Below are 19,827 nucleotides of genomic sequence, written 5' to 3'. Positions count from 1 at the left end.
GTGTGGGTGTGGGGCAATTTGGGTGGGAACAACCTGGAGACTACCACCTCGCCGTCCTGCGCCTCGCTGGTGGGGTGTGTGCAGAAAGAGCAGAAATAAATAGGAGGCTCCCTCCTCCCAGCGACACTCAGGGATCCGGAGGCCGCCGCCCTGGGTGTTTGCCTGCCCTGTAGCCAGGGTTCCAGCCTGAAGAGTAGTTTCGTTTCCTTCTGGCTCCAGGATTAGTTTCCAGGCACCTCCTTGGACGCCCGTGGCCTGGAAAAGGCGCTCAGGAGGAGGCGGGAGGCTCGTCTAGGGGCTGCCCGCCCTGCAGCGCGGGTTTGATGGACCTGACCGCCCCGGGCAGCGGCGCTGGCTCCCTGCCGCTGCTCCTGGCCCTGGGTAAGTGGCCGCACTGGGTGCTGGAGACCCAGGAGGAAAGCTGGGGTGGAGTCGCAGGAGAGCGAACTCTGATCTGAGCTGGCGTTTGGACCCAGGGCGCCGTGGGGCTGACTGGGGCAGGTCAGGGAACTTGGACCGCTGGGAGAGTGCGACGTTTTAAGGGGCTGGCAATGGGGCACCTGCTGGGGCTGTCCCTGGGCGCGCAGGGCTGCGAGAGGGCGGAAGGGATCCCGGGCCCAGCGGCTGGTGCTGCAGCTGTGGGCGCAGAGCGGAGGACCAGGCAGGCTGCCCTCAAAACCTTGGGGGAGCTCGTGGGGGCTCCGTGCTCATGAGTGAGAATTGGTGGGAGGAAAAGCAGGAGCCTGGGAGACGAAGAGAAAGGTATCCCGGGAGGAGTTGGAAAGAGAATTCCTTGGCTTACGATGTGGGTTGGGAGTGCAGGGCAAGGTGGGTGGGTCTTTGCTTGGTGTGTGTGCCAGAGGTAAGAGAGAGATTACCCCTGGGGAGACTCGAGCTGGCCTAGGTTTGGGATTGAATTCTTACACCTATTTCTTGCTGGGGCAGTTGGGGGAGCTGGAGGAGAAAAGACCGCTTCTGAGACCCGAATCTCCTGTTGCTCATAGGGAAGCAAAGGAAAGGGAAATGACAGGCCTCCCTAGGGCACTGTCCATGAAATGCACAGATGCTGTGCTGGGAATCTAGTCAAGTGCTGCTTAGACCGGGATGAGTATTCTAGGGAGCTGTTAGGGGATTTCACCATTGTGTGAACATCATAGAGTGTACTTACACACTAACTTAGAAGGTACAGCCTAATGCACACCCAGGCAAGATGGTATAGCCTAGTACTCCTAGGTCCCAAGCCTATACAACGTGTTACTGTACAAAGCAACATGAAATTAAATCAAGCACAAGAGAAAGCCATGCAATCAGGACACTTGGTAAACACCAGATGTATGAGACTGCTGCTAGTGTAACAAAGCATACTGTTTTACAGGACACTTGTTTTTAAGGAGTAGAGTGGAAAGATCCAGTCTAAAATAACAATAAAAAGTGTAGCATAGGTAATACATAAACTAGTAACAGTCACTTCTTATCATCATCAAAGTGATCTGTACTGTACATAATTGTATGTGCTATACTTTAATAAGACTGGCAGCACACCAGGTTTGCTTACGTCAGCATCACCATACACCCGTGAGTAATGCGTTGCTCTATGACATCATGATGGCTACGAAGTCATTGGCTGATAGGAATTTTTCAGCTTCATTATAGTCTTTGGGGACCAACAATCCTATATGTGGTCCGTCATTGGCCGAACCTCCTTAGGCAACATGTGACTGTATATTCTTTATTTTAAGGAGAAATTGCAGGAAGGAAAACAATTCTTCATTTCGAAGGTTTAATCTGGGTTGTTAGGTTAAGGACCACTGGGTGTGGTCCCGTGGTGTGAGGGAAGAGAGGGGAGAGGCCGGTGGGAGGAGTTGCAGGATGCCAGAAACCCCTGGAGGCTGTCCCCACCACCTTGGGAGTAGGTGCTGGTAGACAGGAACCTGGAACTTCAGGTGCCGGGGGGAGGTGTACGAGCTGGGAGCCAGGCTCCCTTGGCCCCTCGTGTGATGAGGTAGCAGGAAAACCCTACCACTTCAGGCCATCCCATTGACATCATGGTCATTTTGAGGGGGCGGGTGGAGGGAAAGAAATCTAGTATTCTGCAGGCTTATCTGGGATGAGGGGCAGGGACACCTGGGCTTGGGACATTCATGTGGGAGAGGAGAGTCTTCACAGCTGAAGTGTCTACAGCCTAGGAAGGGCTGGGATTTCTCTATGGAGGGAAAAGAAATGGAAACTTTCATTTGGCTGTGTCCTTGGAGTAAGAGAGGTAGCTAAAAAGGCTTGTGACCTTGGCTGGAAGTGGACAGACCATGCTTAGAGAGAAGGAACTGATTTAACAAATTCTGCAGAGGAGGAAGAAGTCAGGAACAAGTTAGTGGTGGAGTGATGTGGAGCCTCCAAGAAGAGCAGTGGGCCTGAGAGTTATGCCCAGAACCAGGGCTGATGCTATACCAGTTCTGGATGAAGGTGAACGTTCTCCTTACAACTCACATGGACTGTCCAACACTCACAGTATTTACTGAGAATCTGCTACAGTCAGCAGGATGCTAGAGTATATGGAAATGGGAGTGGGATGAGGGCTCAAGAAACTCCAAGATGTAATTTCTAAGGCATGATTTTTGCTCTAAAAGATGTTACGTTGAATTGGGGATACAAGACTAACAGATATGACACAATAAGAGAAAAATTCATGAAACCAGGAAGGGAGAGCTACCTCTACCAAAGCTTCAACGGTGAAGGGTGGGGGAGTGGGGAACAGCAGCATGGAGGACACGAGTGAGTGCCTTGAAGCTTGGGTAGGATTTGAAGTAGTAGAGAAAGGACGCCAACAATATACAAGGGCTGGTGATGGAAATAAGATTGTTTTACTGAGAGACAGTCAGTCAGCATGCCAGGAAGTAGAATTTATGAGAGGCAGATGGATTATGAAGAGCCAAAAAAAGCTACATTCAAATATTTGGACATGAATCAATAAACAGTTAAACACACACCATCATGGGTCTTGAATACAGAATGATATAATGCAAACGAAGATTCAAGGAGGTAAATCGGTCAGTGGGGTGCAGGTTGGGAGTGGGGAAGAGAGGTGCTGGAGGCCAGAGTTCTGATTGTCTCACAGCTGTGGTCCAGGCATGAGTTAATTCAGGCCTTAAATTAGGATGATGTGCCTGGCAAAATGTTATGATAGAAATTATTATTCCAGGTTAATGGACATTCTTCCCCCTTTACTATCACACAGTGCTTTATTTATTTTTTCTCAAAACCTGTTACAAAGCAGAAAAGCCCTAATCTAGTGTTATTGTATACTCAAAGTAACCTAAATGTATAACTGCCATGTTGAATGTTTGGCTTAGGGAATTGAACTCGGTCTTTAGATCCCTTAAAGCTCCACTCGCTGCAAAATGCCAAAGGATGTCATTTGTTGGCATCAGTGTTCCCGGAATGTGAGCAATGTACTAGTACTGTGTGATCCACTAGCTAGTGTGTGTGTGTGTGTGTGTGTGTGTGTGTGTGTGTGTGTGTGTCAGTGAAAAGTACCTTGAGAACTGGCAATGAGCAGGCACCAGACCTGGTTCTACTCTGCTATTCCGTGACTCGGAGATGCCTGCAAGTTATAAATTTCTGGGCCTCGTTTTTCTCATTTGCAAAATGAAGCAGTTGCTTTAGATGAGACTAAAGTTCTTACCAACCAGACATTGTAATGATCTGTAACCAACATTTCCATTGGGAAATTTAAGAGAAAATCTTTTTACAATATCACTTAACTTCCATTTACTATGTAATGGGGTCTCTGTTTTAGGCAAATGTTATCATCACAGAAATAATCATGGATGTTTGATTCTTTGAAAAAATATGGTAAAGGGGCAATAACTTTCTTTAAAGTGGATTTTTTATCTTAAAGAAATTGAGTCATTCTCTGTAATTCTTTTTTTTTTTTTAGTTTCTCCCTCAAATCCACTTGCTATATAACACTAACACTGAAATTATAACCAATGAAAAAGGGGAAAAACTTTTCTTTTGAAAATATGAGTGTGTTTTAAGGTAAAAAATATGCTCTCCTTATTAAAATCTAGAGTTGCAAGTTGGTTTTAAGTTCTGCTAGAAAACATGAATGTATTCATGATTGTAATATCTAGCTTTGAAGTTATAAAGCAGAAGGTGGCAGCAAGTAAAATTCCCATTGTACAAATGATGTAACTGAAGCCCCAAACACCGAAGATTTTAGGATTTGCCTCTTCAGACGTGATTTCGATTTAAAAGAGCATCGAATTTTTGCATGTGTTTTTTCCTCTTCAAAAACCTCAGGTTTCACAGGCCACACTTGCATATTAACAACTGTTACAAATCAGTTTTCGCCATTGCATGAGGCTCTCTTGTGGTGTGGAAATGCCCAAATAATTCTGGGAGAGCCCAATACTGCAGGCGTGCCTCGTGATGCCCCTGCTGAAGCTTGGCCTGCCAATGCCTGTGCCAAAATGGAAGGTGCAGAAGACAAAGGATACTTATGTTTCTCCCAGGGGCACAAGCCTCTGGCACTGCCTCATCTCTGTGGAGATTGTTCACCCCAGTACTCCTGTGCCCCTTAAGTCCACAGAGAGCCTGGAGGGAAGACCTCATCTTGTTTTTTCTCACCCTTTAATTGTAGTCAGCTCATGCCAGGATATAGACATGAATATCCATGAACCATGCTCGTAAGCATCTCCCTAAGGATCAGTGTCTTTCCAGGAGGGTCCAGACAAGCTGGAATCAGGGCTGCGTGCGGTTTAGGCTGAAGCCATGATCATGATGCACTTCCAAATTGCTCTGACAGACCCCTGGGTCCACAAATAATCTGAAGTCCAGTCAGGAGTACTTCAGACTACAACTTAAGAGGAAAGCAATCTGCTTGAAATGGGTTTGCTTTATACTGCAAATGGCTGCGAGCTTTCCCAGGCATATTTGTATCTTGAAAAGGGAATCTTGGTAGCTCAAATGAATTTCTAATTGCTAAAATTCAAAGAAGTAAGATAACTTTTTAGATGGTTGACAGAGATGGGGTATTTTAGCTTAGGTCACATCAATTAGGTAATAACCTACTTTGCTTATCAGCAAGGCTAAGTCAAATAGCCATGAAATAACTTTTACTTATTCTTTACATTGTTTTTGAGAATATGTACTATATTATTTACCTGACCTGTAGATTAGAAACATTAATTCCAGAACAGTGACAAAAATGTGAACAACGTTTGTGTTCAGCCTTATTGCCTTATTTCAATTTGACTGAGTTGGTTGAGTTACTAATGTAACATTTCCCTCTTTGGAAAATCATGGGTTTATTAATTCAGTTAGCCTTACTTAACTTAATAATGTTCTGTCAGAGGACCTCTAACTCATGCCAGAGGACCTCTTCTTGGGAGTACAATACTAATGGATAAGGGTAGCTATTGCAGCATTTTTCAGTAGGGAAATAATGCAGAGTATGCAGTGGTTTAAATATTGATTATAGTGTGCAGAGTAGATCAGAAAAAGAGAAACTAATACAATAAGAGGCAAGTAAAGAGAAAGCTACTATTAACTAGTCCAGAAAGTCTGGACCAGGCAATGAAGAGAAAGGAATAAACTCAATAAATATTTCTAAGCAAGAATTGATAGGATATAATGACAAGTCACGTGTGGGTTAGGAAGGGGAAGGAACAAGTAGAACTGTCTCTGAGACTCTGAGACTGTTAACCTGAGAGAGACAAGGAGTTTATGGTACCACATGTGAATCAGAGCTTATTTCCCCCCCTGTGGAGATGTGAACTATTTTGGACTCCAAATCTGATTGTTCTCCCAAGGAATGTAAAAAGTAAAGGTTATCAGGCCTCTCCCCAGACCTACTAAAGTCCAGTTAATATGTTCCTATAAATATAACTGTTTAAAGAGTTTCCAAGAGAAGGAAAAACATTTTCCGCAACAGAATAATTGCAAGTTATATATGTAGATACTGCTCCTCTCGAAGATGGAGCTGAGAACCTGTCACAGACCAGAGGTTGCTAAGAATCTTGACACAGAAAAAGGACATTAATGGAAAGTTGGTGAAATCAGAATAAAGCGTTGGGTTTAGTCAATATTAATGGATCAATGTTGATTCTTAGTTTTGATAAATGTACCTCAATAATGCAAAATGATAACATCAAAGGAAATGGGAGTGAGTGAGAGTATACTATGGGGATGCTCTATACTTAGCAATTTCCTGTAAATCTAAATGTACAGGTCTCCCTTGCTTTTCAAAAGTTCACTTTACGCTACTCCACTTTTACAAAAGACCTACCTTAGTACTGGTTTTTACCAAGTGAAAGAAATCCGAATAAAATTTTCATTTTTGTGAAAACTGAAAGTAGCATTCAGTATTTGTTTTGTAGCCAGCCATTATAGAGGCAGCGAACACTCTGAGCTGTAAGAGTGCCCCCAAGCTTCTTACCCAGGAACTACACTCAGCATCTCAGCATCTCAGCATCAAGCGGCCATAACATTTTACTGTGTCTGTGAGCATCTGGGCTTTATTTCTATTTCTTTTGTGCATCCGTTAGCAAGATGTGTTTGTTCTGAGGTAATTGCTTCTTTACTTTATGCCATTTTAGCTTACGAAAGGTTTCATAGGAATATTATACTTTTGGATAATAGGGAAAACCTGTCTTTCAAAATAAAGTTTATTATATATGTATTTTAAAGGTCCTACAGGAGATTGGACAATCACCTAACTAAAAAATATGGCTGAAAATAGAAAGAAATAATTTAACTGATTAAAATTTCAGGATCTAGCACAGTACCTAGGACATAATAAATCCTCAGTAAAAATGTCTTCAAATCTGAGTCCATGGGTATTTTGTGAGATTGAATAGCATTATATTAAAAGAAGACAAAAGCAAAATCATAGAGAACAGAAAGTAGAAAGGTGGTTGCCAGGGGCCAGGAGAGGAGGGATTGGGGAGTTACTAGAGATTCAATTTTGCAAAGATGAAAAGAGTCCTGGAGATGAATGGTTGTGATGTCCCACAACAGTATGAATGATCCAACTGAACTGTACATTTAAAACTGGTTAGGATAGTAAATTTTATGTCATGTGTATTTTACCACAATGAGAGAAAAGAGCTAGCAGAGTTGAGTGAAAATGAATGGACAATTCAGGAAGCCAAGAGTGGATTATAAATGGAAGATTTGGGAAGGTCAAATACAGTATCAAATACTGTAGGAATGGAGGAGGCTCAAGGAGAAGCTAATGAGGAGTGAGCCATGAGGAAATCATTGGTACTCTTGAAAGACCAGAGACAGATTGATGGTAACTGAAGAAGGCAAGCACTAACACACACACACACACACACACACACACACACACACACACACACACCAAAGAGAATAGAAGTTGGAGTGGTGGGTATAAAAGAGAAAATTTTGGTTTTCTTGAAAAAATGAGAACCAATTTCAAGTAGTTGAAAAGTTGTCTCAACAAAGATTTCCTCAGTTTAATTCAGAGAGCGTACTTAGATTAATTAATCCAGAAAGCAGAGCTCTTGCCTTAATTTAGGCAGAATTTCCTTCCAAGTAGAACTTTGAAAAACTGGAAACCGCTGACTTGGGATGTGGTGAGCTTCCTGTGCCTGGACATGTCTGTGGTCTGAATGACACTACAGGAAGTTGAACAGAGGTGATTCCTAGGTGAGACGGGAGGTGGACCAAATAACTACCAAGGGTTCTTATGTCTCTAAGAACTCAGGATGATGTTACTGTACTTTGGAAATACTTTGGAGGTTGGTAGGTAGAATTTCAAACTAAGAAATTGTCAGTAGATTTCTCTGGGAAGGAATAAAAAGGTAGGGCACTTGGAGACCTGGGAAACAAATGATTTTTTGAAAATCAGAAGAATTTTTTAAAAATTAAAAGAAAATTACTTGAGATTTTTTCCCTCAAAACTGGATACAGCCTTCTCATGATCCTTATCTTGGGGTGTAGTACTGATCCTATGCCACAGGCTCAGTGTTTGCCTTTAAAACTACATTTATATATATATAATTGATTTCAGAGTGGAAGGGAGAGGGAGAGAGAGATGAGAGAGATAGAAACATCAATGATGAGAGAGAATCATCGATCGGCCACCTCTTGCACATCCCCTACCAGGGATTGAGCCAGCAATCCAGGCATGTGCCCTTGACTGGAATTGAACCTGGGACCCTTCAGTCCACAGGCCGATGCTCTATCCACTGAGGTAAACCAGCTAGGGCAAAAACTAAATCACAATTATCCTGTAATTTAGGGTTAAAATAGTGACTGGAAGTGTGATTTATATTCTAGATAAAACTACAGACAAGAATAATAAGCTATGTTTCTCATTTGCCTTAGCAAAGCATACCAAGGGAAACACACCCCATTCTTTCTTACTAATTTCTATTCAACAGCATTCACCACTATTAAATACTTATTGAATGGGTTTCTAGACTACTCAGATCCTTAATTGGAAATCTGTCTTTCAAAATGTAGTGAACAGACATTACAAAGCTCCAACTGGAAATATGTGGTGTAACCATTTCTTTTTTTTTTTTTTTCCCCGCTGTTAGGGTCAATTTGCGTATTACCCTTTAATTATATAGGATTTGGCTGCTCTGCAATCCTGACCATTTCTTAATGAATCTTACTTTCATAGGTCACACAAGAATATCAATTGAATTATTTCATGGTCCCACCATACACATCAAGAAGTCCCTTTTTTTAAATTCTTGTTTGTATATTTTTTTTCTTCCAGCTGGACAGCTTTACTCATTGTGTCCCAACCATACCAAACTCATTTCTATGTCATTGCCTTTAGTCCCACCATCTGTGAAATATTTCCCTATGATTTCTTCACTTAACACATTGCCTCTTCTTATAATTCCAAAAGAATTTATTTTTGTATACCTGGTACTTTAAAGATACTACCTGACATTTATTTATTTATTTATTTATTCATTTATTCATTTATTTATTTATTTATTTTTGGTCTCTGCAATGATTTTATTAATAAAGATAATAATGATTAATGCTAAGTTGGGTTGATTAACCTAAGTTTACAAACCTAAATTCTGGGTGGGTTTGTGTGTGGTTTTCAGGTTGGTTAAGGAGCCACTTCAAACTCTATGTTCTCTTCTGTACCACTATTAGAGTCTGATGGCTGCTTCCTCGTGGGTCAAAGGCTGTGTTATCACTAGATCCAAAGGCCAACTGCACTCTTCCTCCTCACTTTGCACTTGGATAATCCTCCCTGGGATCAAATTGTTCTTTTTCTTGGCCCTTTTTTGCTTCCTCTCTTTGAACTATTGTGGAAATTCAGTGAGACCTTGAGCTTCTCATTTAAAGTATTACAATGTCTGACTGATCTGTTCCTGTCATAAAGGAATAGGAATCAAAAAGTCAAGTTTTGACAATGATGATTTCTAAGAAACTAGCTATAGGTTATTATGGGGTCCCATTCAATTTAGTCATTGTTGTCACAGATTTAATAACAATCATGGTGAAAAAAAAGAGCATGATTTACTGGCAACGGCGTTTATTGTGGTGTTGACAGTTTTCAGATATATGAGTCAGTTTATATATGACAAGTTGTTAAATTACTTTCCTCTCCGGGCTTAAAAATATGATTGTGGAGTACTTTGATGAGTTAAGAAAAAGTGTGATCCATCATTCTTCATCTTAAACAGCAAGATATTGTTTCTACTATTTGGAATAGAATTTTACATTGGAGGAGAAAGGAGTTTATATTTTACTTTCTTAATTTTGAAGGGACATAAACTGTTTATGAAGACCTTCTTATATCTCTGCCCTCATCTTTGTTTCCCTTCCTGGCTCTGGAAATCTAAAAGCCTGTCTCTCAGTTTCACAGATTAGACTGTTCTCCGGGTGCCGCAATTTGAGAGACCTTAGGAAAATCCTTCCCTGTCCTAGAACATGGCTCTCCATGAGATGACCTGATATCCCTCACTGTACTGGGACACAAACATTGTGCACCTCTTCAAACCCCTTCAAGTACCTTCTTTGTCTCTTGCTCTGCTCCCCACCCATACCAGGTCACCCCTCTTTTTGTACAACATCATCTCCCAAGACATGAGTTCTGGCTTCTCACTCACCAAGGGACCAGAGATTGAGGAAGTTAGCACTCAGTGGGGGTCCAATAGGAAATGAATGATGAAAGTGATTGGAACAGACAAATTCTTCCTTCATTCTTTTTCTGTGGAATCATTGAAGACACAGTTCCTTTGGAATGCTTAGCCTAGCTCCTGTATGGGTGAACATGTTGTCTGAGCAAATTTGTGTCTCTGGGTTTCACTTTGGAGCTGCACCCAGCATGAAGGGCACACAAATTGCTTTGCTTTGCTTCCTTCTTTTTAGTTTATTTCCTCTTCTCTCATTCTCACAGCCCAGACCTTGTATCTCCCAAATAAAGTGATAATCCCTTAATCTGTTTCTCAGTCTCTGCTTTCTAAAAGACTCAGGTTGGGACACTTGATTCTCATGTATCTTTTTTAGTAAAGTCATTTTTTCCTTTGCAGGTCTGTTTTAAAATCAAATACATTTAGAAATGGTAATACATTGAAGAATTATTTTCTATTTAGGGGATTACTGAAGTAATATAAGGATGCTGGTTTATAGGAGGGCAACAAAAACAATAATTACAGAAAAAGATGGAGAAGAACACCTATATCAAATTCACCTATTTCACAGTTTTTGTCTCAGCCAACCACAGCCCAGTGTTAAACATCATTTCTACCCCCTGATATTTTGTCAACTTCATGTTAGATGGGATCTCATTTTGAATTTGGAAAATGCTCTATGTCTATAATATATACTCAAGGTTCTGTTTTTATTGTTGACAATAAAGATATAGAGGGAAAATTGCCCAGAATGTTGATTTAAACTTTAAAAACTTTATTAACTCTATTTTTCCAAAGCCAGAAGATAATATATAATAAACTGGGTTTTGAAATAATATCATCTAAGATCTGACTTTATCTATAATAATAAAAGCATAATATGCATATCGACCGAATGGCCGAACAGCGGAATGACTGTCCAGAGGACCTTCCAGATAAAGCCAGGGCTGTGAGGGCTGAGGCAGCCGGGGCTGTGAAGGCCTAGTCTTGCATGAATTTTGTGCATCGGGCCTCTAGTCTATTATATTTGTGTCACTGAATCACTTAACCATCTAACTGAATTAGTAATCTCATCTGGTATAAGCAGTGTGTTGAGTCACTGGCAGAACTGTGTTAAGAGTACAAAGAACCACACATGTAGAAGACACCATAGTTCTACCAATCAGTTGAGGCACATTCACTTCGAATCTCTTTTTGAAAATCACTGGAAAGAAACAGCATGAGGAAAGACCAACAAATGGTTTTGCCTCACTGAGTACATACATATAAGCACACTGCTTAGTGTGTACTGTATATCTACACTAATAAGAGAGTAATATGCAAATTGACCATACCTTCGTGACACCCACCAGCCGATCAGGAGTGAGTATGCAAATTAACCCAACAAAGATGGTGGGTTAATTTGCATACACAGGTGGTGAGCGGCCGGGGGCGGGGCAGAACGCTTACATCATCGCCATAGTGATGACGCAGGCGTTTGGAGTGAAAAGGTGGCTCCGGCCAGAGTGAAGGCAGTACTGGCAACCAGAGGAAGGAAGGCCCATTCTTGCACAAATCTTCATGCATCGGGCCTCTAGTGTAGGTATATTTGTCTTATGTATTTTATTTCATAAATGTGTTTTATACAGAAGGCAAATCACATCATAAATGTAGGAATTTTTCAATAGCCATTTATGAGAGGGAGAATGTTTTATCAGAGTAATTAGAATTCTTTTTTTACTTCAGGTCACCTATTGCTGCTATTTTGTTGAGTGACTACCGTGTGCCAGACATTACCAAGGTTACTAATTCATAATTTATTTTTTTCATTCCTTTAAGCACATAGCTAAATCTTTACCATGTAAGTTATATATTGTGAGCCTCAGTTTATGGGTGGGAACCCTGAAGTTGAATAACTTAATCATAATCATAAAGCTCATAATTAAAAGGTACATCAAGATTCAAATCCATTTTCATTTGTCTTGAAACATCCTTGTACCATTAATCTGCTTCCCTTTAAAATAAATGAAAATGTATTTGACTATGAAATACTCTTCCAACTTCTGCTTATATTCATAGCTTTATACATTATCCTTTAATTTACAGTTAGATTTTCTAATGGGGGGGTGGAATGAGGTTCAAATCCTAAAATAAGATTGATATGATATAGGAAATCACTGGGTTTATAAGACACAAGTAGATGTGAGGCTATCTAAAAAAGATGTCCCAAATTATCAGAATATAGATTAATTGACATTTTGTGATAATGTTATATTTATTTTTGAAATACAGAGTGGGGCAAAAGTAGGTTTACAGTTTATTCTTGTATCATTATTAAGTATTGTATTATTTGCCATATAAACAACTGTAAATCTACTTTTGCCTAATACTGGTTAAAATGCTCTTGGCTCTAAGAATGGAAAATTCAGCTCAGAGATGAGGCAAATACAACGTACATGACTGTTTAGGTTGGTCACATTTGATGTTTTTAAATAGTTGACCCAGCTGGTATACGACTTACCTCAGCATCAGCAGTAACTTTGAGACAGTGGGTCATGCTCCTTGTCATACTGTGTCTCTTTCAATGCCTGTATTGTTCTCAATGACTTCATCCCCCATGCTGGCTGACAGGGATAATACTTTTAATACATTCAGTAATTTTTAATTTGAGAATCTCAAAGTGCATAACAGTACTAGTAAATGGAGCTTTGATTCACTAAAGAAGAAAAGGATTTCTTTTCCTTTTTGTCTTTAATTTTATGAGTGGAGTTGATATTTAAAAAGTAACCCTGGAAATAGGGACTCAATTTTTAGTCACTTAGCAAACAAGCTAATCTAACATTTTATTTTATTGTTTTTTTGCTTTAATGCATCTGAGAAATTCTTCAGGTCATGTAAAGCAGGGAGGTATCATTGAATGAAATAATAAGAAAGCAAAAAGATTGTAAAATATTTGAATGATAGTGAAATCTAACACAATAACATTTAAAAGGGTCAAGTATGAAATCTTATTTTTAGGAAAAATGACACAAAACAGAACAAATAATCCCATCAATACAGTGCTTCTCAGCAGTACAAAAACATTCTAACTTCATTTTAATACAATCCAAATGAACCCCCAGTATTTAATGGGGCAACTGAAAAAAGCTGACTCTTTGGGGCTACATTATTAGAAATATAGTGTTCACAATGTGAAGGCTAAGTGTCCCACTCTATTCTGTCTTTGCCAGACCAGGTGAAATGACACTTATTCTGACCTTGCATTTAGGAGACAGTGACAAAGCTTATGAAGGTCTTGATGATGTCAGGTAAAATACAGTTGAAGGAACTAGGGCATTTAGCCTGAAGAAAAGAAATTCTTTCAGGAAAACTTGATAGCTGGCTTCAAATATATGATAATCTGTCAGGCAAAAAAAAAAAAAGATATTGCACTTATTTTAAGTGATTCTAATGTGCAGAGTAAAATTACAGGAAGGCAAAAACCAGGTCAATATCAAGATGCCTTTGTAGAGCTTTAGAAATAGCTGTTTAATAAATTTTTGAATGAATGAATGACTGTGATTGATAGAATGGAGGAATGGTCTCACTGAAATTGAATGCTTTTGAAGAGAGTGAAGTCTCTGTACTGAAATATTAAAGGTGGGATAGATTAATTCACCCAAGAAATGATTTTAGGGGAGTTGAGAGTTAGTGGGTAAAAGATCTTAATGCCTCTAATATTCTTACTAATTCTGAAATATATAATTAGTGACTCTCTTGAATGAAAATCTAATGTTTTCCATATCTATGTACCATATTTTTCTCTAAAATATAACCCATACCTTCTCTGATAAAGATAATGATTATTATAATAGTGTAGTATGTTCCTTTACAAACTATTTTACTATGTTTTTATTTTATTTACATTTATTAGATTATGGGAAGGGCAGGGAACCTATGATTTAATTTTTCTTGAGGAAAAGGTCAGTATAGTTTGTTAATGAACTCAAAATTACATAGTGAATTATAATGAGTTTGGTGATCTTTCCACAATATAATGATACTTTCCCTAAGAAATTTTTTCCCTAAGAAGTCAAAATTTGAGACTTTGAGGATGTGCAATTGACTTAAAGCAGTAGATGCAAAATGAAAGCTATATATTGGATAAAAAATACTGAAAGAATTTGGAAAGAATTATAGTTTTTCTCAACCACAAAAATTTTATTCCCAGGGATATTTGGCAATGTGTGGAGACATTTTTGGTTATGACAACTTAGGAGTGAAAAGAGGGGTGTTACTGGCATTTAGAGGGTAAAAGCCACAGACACTGCTAATAACCCCACAATGCACAGCCTCTTGCAACAAAGACTTAGCCAGCCCAAAATATCAATAGTCTGAAAATTGAGAAACCCATTGGATGTTTCCCATTCATTTTAAACCAGAATTGGATTTCTTTGAACAATGGGGTGAGATATCCAAAATATAAAATACATTTAAGCTCTATTCTCTAAAGACTTTTCATTGCTTGCCATTCTGGTAGCATGATCACATCTCTTGCCCTCTGTCTTTGTCCTGCCTGGAGCAGTGCATCATCCCCTTGTCTAGCATGTCCACACTGTGCACACTTCCCACCCATTGGTCACTTAGTAGCTGTCTCAATTATTAAATGGACTGACCAAATATGGCAGTGCTTGTGTTCAAGTAAGCCTCATTTTACTTAATAATGCCATGTAACTTTTATTTCATTATCTTGTGATAGCTGTTTTATTTTTAGTTATTGTCATTGATCTCTTACTGTGCCTATCTAAATTAGATGATATCTATATATGGGAGAAAACATAAAAAACAGAGGGTTCGGTACTATCTGAGGTTTCAGGCATTCACGGGGGGGCTTGGAACATTTCCTGCGGATAAGAGGGGACTTCTGTAATTAGAGAAGAGTCCCTGCCTTTCTGCTAAACTTTCCAAGGTTTTCTGTATCTCCTGGTAATTCATCCTAGGCCTTTCTTCTATCCCTTTGGCTTCATTTTGTCCATTTTCTCTCACATTTGAAACAACAAGAAAAATTGTTTTCCTATATATATTGACTAATCTTCTCGTTCCCTTCTTCAGGTCCACGTATTTGAAGCATAATCTGTAATTATTTGCATCCTCTTCATGCCACTACTATTTCTCTAGCAACATATTACTAGTGCTTTTTGGTTGCAAATCCAATGAATGTGTTTCAGCTCTTATCTGTAATTCTCCATCAATCTTTTTTGCACTGTTGATCAAATTCTTTTAGGGAAACTCTCTCTTCTTACTTCTGTGGCTTCTCCTTCTCAGTCACTTGAAGATGTTTCTCTTTCTGCCCATGTATCATATTGATGTTCTTCAGGATTCTGTCCTTAATCATATTTCCCTTCTCACATAGATCTTTCTGAGAACCCCACTTCCATGGCATGAAATACCAGTTTCTTTTCCATGACTCCCAAATGTAGAACCTATAGCTTTGCCTTCTCTCTAGAGTTGCAGATCTAATATCCACTTACTATCTCCTAGATAAACTACAGTTTATTTCAAGTCTCAGAGTGTGCAAAGTAGAAATTCTCTCTCTATTCCTGTCTCAGCCACTTTTGGCCATTATAACAAAACTGGAGGCATGGTGCACAAATTTGTTCACCAGTGGGTTCCCTCAGCCTGGCCTGTGGAATCAGGCTGAAATTGGCTCTCCAACATCCCCTGAGGGGTTCCGGATTATGAGAGGGTGTAAGCCAGGCCGAGGGACCCCACTGGTGCACAATTAGGGCCAGGGAGGGATGCGGGAGGTTGGCCAGACAGGGAGGGACCACAGGGGGGCTCCAGGGCGTGTCCAGCCTGTCTTGTTCAGTCCCAATCAGCCAGACCCCAGCAGCAAGCTAAGCTACCAGTCAGGGTGCCTGCCCTCTGGTGGTCAGTGCACATCATAGCAAGCGGTTGAGCAGCCTTAGTATATCATTACCATATTACGCTTTGATTGGTTGAACAGCCGACCGGACACTTGGCATATTAGGCTTTTATTATATAGGATCCCATAGACTGGGTAAGCAACAAACATTTATTTCTCACAGTCCTAGAGGCTGCAATTTTCAAAATGAAGGTTCAGTGTAGGGAGAGTACCTGCTTTTTTATTTATAGACAGATATCTTCTCTCTGTGCTCATATGGCCAAAGCGGCAAAGGCTTTCTCAGAGTCTCTATTATAAGGGCACTGATCCCATTCATGAAGGCTCTATCCTCATGACCTAATCACCTCCTAACACCATCACAATGGGATTTACATTTCAAATCAGTTATAGTAATCCTCAACCTGTTTGTCTTCTTTGCATGCCTTATATCTGTGACAATCCAGACAGTCACTCAAGCCACAAACTCTGGCTCCCTTTTTCTCACTTCCCACCCTATCCTACTAGTCACCAAGTCCTTTATAGTTTACTTTGTGAATATCTCTCATAATCACTTCTTCTTCTCCATACCCAGTGACACCACTTTGAGTTAGATGTGTCTGATTCATTCAAGTAACCTTTTCAAACTAAAAAAACAACAACAAACGATTTTCAATATATTCAATGACCCATTTTTAGCTGCATAATAGAATTCACACAATTAACTTGACTCTTAGGCCATATGCTTCCTCCTTGCTCTCCAGCCTCCTGTTCTATCACAATCCCCACCCACCCTCCAGACAAGCTGGTCATGTCATGTTATTTTTGCCAAGTCTTTTTACAAATTGTACCTTTTGGTTAGAATGTCCAGCCCAGCTGGCATTGCTCAGTGGTTGAGCATTTACCTATGAACCAGGAGGTCATGGTTCGATTTCTGGTCGGGGCACATGCCCAGTAGGAGGTGTGCAGGAGGCAGCCGATCAATGATTCTCTCTCATCATTGATGTTTCTATCTCTCTCTCTCTCTCTCTCTCTCTCCCTTCCTCTCTGAAATCTATCTATCTATCTATCTATCTATCTATCTATCTATCTATCTATCTATCTCCTGGTTATTACAATTTTATCTTTTTCTTAAAAATTCATTTTATTTTTAATAGTGTAATAAATATACATGGATTTTAAAAAATTATATAGTGCTGAGAAGTGTATAGCAGCAAACAGCAGATCATTGTACCATGCCTTTCTGCCTCTCTATCTCCTGAGAAGCAATCATTTTCAACTCTTTTAGGTATTTCTTCTGTATTCACCTATGTCTTGCTAAATAAAGTATTTGTAATGTTATTTCTTGATTTGTCTAGTTTCGACTTTACCTGTTAGGTTTCTCTTCTCTCATAATTCCAGTATACTGTAGTTAATAATGGGGCTGTAATCAAAACATTTAAGAATTGGCACAGCATAGACCCTGATTAATCATGAGTTTTCTCACAATGGTGTATGTGGGCAAGTTACTGGCCCTGATTTTACGACAATTTTTTGTTAACTTATCAGTATTTACATTATTATTGCCATGTGAAGATTATCCACTATTGAGACAGATAAATATACTATGATTATGTTATCTTGCTTACACAGTTTTTATTTTATAGAAGTTATTAATTGATGTTAAAAAATTGTTATTCCCCTATGAAAAACTCACCATAAATCCTCATCCTCTCTGTGAAGTCTTTGCATTCTCTATCCTGTGTTATTCCTCTATTATCTCTGCTGTTGTGCTTATTATGCTTTAAAAAATGTGTGTGTCTCTCTTCATTATCAGAATGTGAGCTCCTTGAGGTTAGTGATAATATCTGTTATCTTTAAACCTCCAGTGTCTTGCAACAGTGGCGAACACATAGTGCTTAATATATGTATTGTATTTTGGATGGAACAGTAATACCCTCTTTGAAGCAGCCTTCAATATTGATTAGATGTTTTTGTGAGCATTTCTCTAATTTCTGAGTCATTTCATACAGTTTACAAGCTGAAATTCATGTCCAGGTCTAGGCAGTTCAGATAAATGAGTGTGGCAAGCCTGATGGAGTCTGTGGCATTTAAAGGTGTCACCTACTACTTAGCTCCAGCCAGTTTTGCCATGGAGTAGTTTCAGAGCTATGTTACCAGACTTTCTGCTTTTTCAGTGGAAGCAGAAAAATCCAGGTTTAATATGAATTGTTAACTACAGTGGACATACAATATTGTATTCATTTCAGGTATATATCACATTGATTAGACATTATGTATCTTACTAATGCATTATCCTGATAAGTCTCGTACCCATCTGGCATCATACATATTTATTAGAATATTATTGACTATATTCCCTATGACGTACTTTATATCCCATGACTTTCTGTTACTACCAATTTGTACTCTTTAATCCCCTCCACCTTTTTCACTAAACCCCCCAACCCCCCTACCATCTGGAAAATATAAAAATGTTCTTTGTATATATGAGTCTGTTTCTGTTCTGCTTGTTTATTTTATTTTTTAGACTCAATTATTGATATATATGTATTTATTGCCATTTTATTGTTCATATTTTTATTTTCTTTTCTTCTTCTTAAAGAAGACCCTTTAACATTGCATGTAATACTGGTTTGGTGGTGATGAACTTCTTCAGCTTTTTTTATATATTGTAATCTCTTTATATGTCCTAAATGATAGCTTTGCTGGGGAGAGTAATCTTGGCTGTAGGTCCTTGCTTTTTACAACTTTTAATGTTTCTTGCCAGTCCTTTCTGGCCTGCAATATTTCTGTTAAGAAATCAGCTGATATTCTTATAGGAGCTCCTTTATAGGTAACGAACTGCTTTTCTCTTGCTGCTTTTAAGATCCTCTCTTCATCTTTAATGTTTTACATTTTAATTATGATATATCTTGGTGTGGGTATCGTTTTGGTTCATCTTGTTGAGACTCTCTGTTTCCTGGACTTGTATCTATTTCCTTCACCAGGTTAGGGAAGTTTTCCTTCATTATTTTATTAAATATGTTATCAATTTCTTGCTCTCTCTTGTCTTTCCTGCAGCCCCATGATGTAAATGTTGATACACTTGAAGTTGTCCTAGATGGTCCATCACTATCCTCCACAGTCTCCCTATTCACCAGAACTGGGTACTTGAGGTGTGTCTATGTACACCCAACTGTTATAGTTGAGCCTTGATTGCTGTTGGCACATAAATAGGATGGACTTATCCCTAGGCCAATCAGCTGCAAGGACTGGCTATGACCAGCGTGGAGAATCAGCTGTGCAGGGGCCCACCCCATGGAGCAGGACTTACTTCTGGTGCATGTGTTGCTTGTGGAGCTGGTTGGATAGTGGTGCTTTGATGTGATCTGAAGCTGTCCACTGGGTGTGCTGGCTCCAGGGCCTTCCAGGAGGTGTAGGCCAAGGTCAGCAACCACCTGTTCTGCCTGAGGCTACCTGGCACAAGCTACTGAGTGATCTGCAGATGGCTGTTATTTGTGCTGGGTTTGGAGGTGCCCAGGAGAGGTTAAGCTGAGAACTAAGGCTGGCTGCTACTAGTGCCAGGCCTGGGGCTACTTAGAGAAAGGTACAGAGTGTGCTGAGGTCAGATGCTGCTGCTTGTTTGAGAGATTTAAAAATCTCTCAAGAGTCCAAAGAATGAGCCAAGATAGGCCATTTATATGGAAAAACCATTAGAAACAGCTTGGGTGTGCCCAAAAGTTGGTGGGACAGGGTCTCGGAATTACAAGGGCGGGTGAATAGTGATAGTCAGGTTGCTGGAGACTCAGATATGGCACCCGCCAACTGGCTCTGTGGGGTGGGGAGTGTCTC

At 39.7% G+C, this 19,827-nt stretch overlaps 1 protein-coding gene across 1 annotated transcript in view; it reads left to right on the top strand.

The window, feature by feature from the left end:
• The first annotated feature begins 226 nt into the window (after positions 1 to 226).
• Positions 227 to 19,827, top strand: part of BTC (betacellulin) — a 39,650-nt gene continuing 20,049 nt past the window's right edge. The window contains exon 1 of the mRNA XM_054723460.1: positions 227 to 381. Within this exon, the coding sequence (XP_054579435.1) occupies positions 324 to 381 (58 nt within the window). The 5' untranslated portion in view covers positions 227 to 323. The remainder of the gene's footprint in view (positions 382 to 19,827) is intronic.

Source organism: Eptesicus fuscus, chromosome 2 (assembly GCF_027574615.1).
Source record: "Eptesicus fuscus isolate TK198812 chromosome 2, DD_ASM_mEF_20220401, whole genome shotgun sequence".
NCBI classification, from domain to species: Eukaryota; Metazoa; Chordata; class Mammalia; order Chiroptera; family Vespertilionidae; genus Eptesicus; species Eptesicus fuscus.
Note: the sequence above shows the minus strand (reverse complement) of the source record. Positions and strands in the feature narration are given on the sequence as shown.